At 43.8% G+C, this 2,833-nt stretch overlaps 1 gene segment (V, D, J or C); it reads right to left on the reverse strand.

Annotated features, from left to right (window-relative positions):
• Window positions 1-1,443: 1,443 nt before the first annotated feature.
• LOC131924073 (immunoglobulin heavy variable 3-72-like) lies at window positions 1,444-1,931 on the reverse strand. The segment is given in 2 exon segments: window positions 1,444-1,778; window positions 1,871-1,931. Coding segments are annotated over 2 exon segments (381 nt in total).
• Window positions 1,932-2,833: the final 902 nt, after the last annotated feature.

The following is a 2,833-nucleotide window of genomic DNA, read 5'->3' on the forward strand; positions in this document are numbered from 1 at the left end:
TCTCCTGTGTGTGTATGCAGTTTCCACACCACTTCAGTACCTGAACTGCTAAGGACAATTAAGTAATTGGCCCCACCAGATTTCAAATTAATTGCTGACTGCTCCAGCAAGTAGACAGCTCTAGGTGTACCCACAAAATCTGCATCCTAGGAAGCATCAAAGTGGCTAGCCCCAGGGGGTCCAGCCTTACAAACTCCTCCAAACGCTGTCTGCAAGCCCCTAGCCCAGAAGGTGCTCTAGAGCCTGGTCAGCAAGTGAAACAGTCTGCTGTTCCAAGACTGGACCAGCATTCCAGCCTCCTTGGGCCCCACTCATCAATGACGTTCTAGTGACAGCATGAAACAGTTAGTCATAAATAAGATTACATGTCATCCATATCATTTATTTATAATCAACAAAAGGATGAGATGTTAGATTTCAACCTGGGAAAAATGGCAGCAGTTTCTATTTAACATATCAAAGCAGACACCAGCTGCCAGGTTCTCCCTGTATCCCTCAGTCCCTAGCTGTTACAGGGCCATCCTTGCAGGCATACCCTACTCTACCCTAAATGTCTTCAGTCAAGGAGTTGGACTTCCCTTCCCCAGCTGCCCTTCCCTATGTCATCCAACTATTTTGGTTACCTGTCCTTCTCTTCTCTCCTTTGGGCCTCCTGGATGCTGCATCCTGTTCCTTTCTTTCCACCCTCCTTTCCATCCTCTCTCTGACATTGATCAGTGTAGTCTTCATTCTGGACACTCTAGAGGCCCCTGCCTCTGGCTATGCTCTCCACATGTATATAATAAACTTTCTCCTCCACCATACCTGGGAGCAGTCACTTTTCTTTAATTCTTATTTCTTTTTTTTTTTTCCATTCACCAACAAGTTTCCCCAGTCACCCTTCCTTGGCACAGAGTTACACCATAGGCACCAGTGTTTACAATCAGTGGTTTGTGTTTGTGTTTAGAACAAAGGCCAGAATTCATGAACAAAATGTAATAGAAGTTATCAGGGAAATCAGAAAGACTTGAGACCTTTTGGGGTGTGTGGCCTCACCTCCCTCATGGCTCCCCCAATGTGAAATGCTGTCCTAACCAGAACAACACTGAGGCTTTGCCCTGAATGTCCTGAGGGAGAAAAATCATGAACGCTGCGGACCTTCTAAGAATTTCACCCTGGTGACCTGAGCAGAGTCATTTCTGCAATCAGAGGTGATTTTCCACACATAGTTCATGTTAGACTGTGTGGTGTACATATTTTAAACTGCAGCAAAGCAGAACTGTTTCCACAAACCATAAATGTAGAGAACATTCTGAGAAGTGAGTAGACGGAGCGACAGCTGGGACCACATAAACAGCAATCAGCTGTCCCTGCTCCTGATCTGCACAGCTCCTCCTCTCCGTGTGCGCTTTGCGCCCCCTGCTGGTTCTGAGCACTGCTGCAGGGAGGTTTGTGTCAGGGTTCTCACTGAAGGTCCCTCACTGTGTCTCCAGTACAGTAATAAATGGCGGTGTCTTCGGCTCTTAAGCTGTTCATTTGCAGGTAGACGCTGCTTTTGGAATCATCTCTTGAGATGGTGAATCTGCCTTTCACAGACTCCCCATAGTGTGTTTCATAATTATAAGCTTTGCTTCTAATTTGAGCAACCCACTCCGGCCCCTTCCCTGGAGCCTGGCGGACCCAGTCCATCCAGGCATCACTGAATGTGAATCCAGAGGCTGCACAGGAGAGTTTCAGGGACTTTCCAGGCTGCACCAAGCCTCCCCCAGTCTCCACCAGCTGCACCTCACACTGGGCACCTGAAAAGACAGAGAATCCTGTCAGTAACCTCTCACATATGTCCACTGTCATTCACACTCATGTCCAGCATCTCTCCTTATCTTTAAATTACCTTTTAAAAGAACAAGAAGGAAAACCCAGTTCAATCTCAACTCCATGCTGGAAGTTCTGTGTTCAGTGGTAAACACTGAATGAGAGCCCTTGTTAACCCCGAGTTGGGTTCCTCTATGAGAGCTGTGGGGTCAGGGCTGGTTTTCATGAGCAGAGGAGAAAATTATTTGCATGTCTTCCTGCTATATCATGACCTTAGGAGCAGGAGCCTTAGAGAAGATGAATAATGCTTCAGTTGACTGAGGTGAAATAAGGACCAAAGTGACATTTATAACATCAAAGTATCAGTTATTTTCCCATTTGTGTACTTTAGTTGGTAGAGTATTTTTTTTGCATTCTTGAAGCCCTTTGTTCATTCCCATCATTGCATGCTAGGCAAGAGGTTGGAGCAGGAGAATCATAGGTTTCAGTTATACTTGGTCTATATGAAACTGTGTGTCAACAGAGAAGAGAAGAAAGAAGGAATATAAAGAAGACAGTCATTAAGTATGAATTTATGGTTTTACATAGAAATAAAAATTTTCAGCCTTACCATATTGTGCTGTATAGTTGTAAACGTTTCTGCTGTGTTTTCATAAATTATTAAATTAATTCATAGGAAATTAAGATAAGAAAAACTAATATATAAACATTTAGGAAATGTTATATTAGTCAGGCAGTGTTGGCCCACACCTTTAATTCCAGGACTTGGGAGGCAGAGGCAGGCCGATCTCTGTGAGTTATGGGCTAGCCTTTTACACAGAGGGAGTTCCAAGACAGGGTCCAAAGCTACACAGAGAAACCCTGTATCAAACATAGAAAGAAATGTTTTATAAGGTTCAATATATATTGATTGTGGTCATTAACTGAAATTAACCAACTCTGGTTGAGGCCATAGCTCAGTGGTACAGTATATCATGCACAAAGCTCAAAGGTTGATCTTCAAAAAACAACTATTATATAAATGTAAATGCCATCTGAGATT

This window comes from Peromyscus eremicus, chromosome 14, assembly GCF_949786415.1.
Source record: "Peromyscus eremicus chromosome 14, PerEre_H2_v1, whole genome shotgun sequence".
Lineage (NCBI taxonomy): Eukaryota > Metazoa > Chordata > Mammalia > Rodentia > Cricetidae > Peromyscus > Peromyscus eremicus.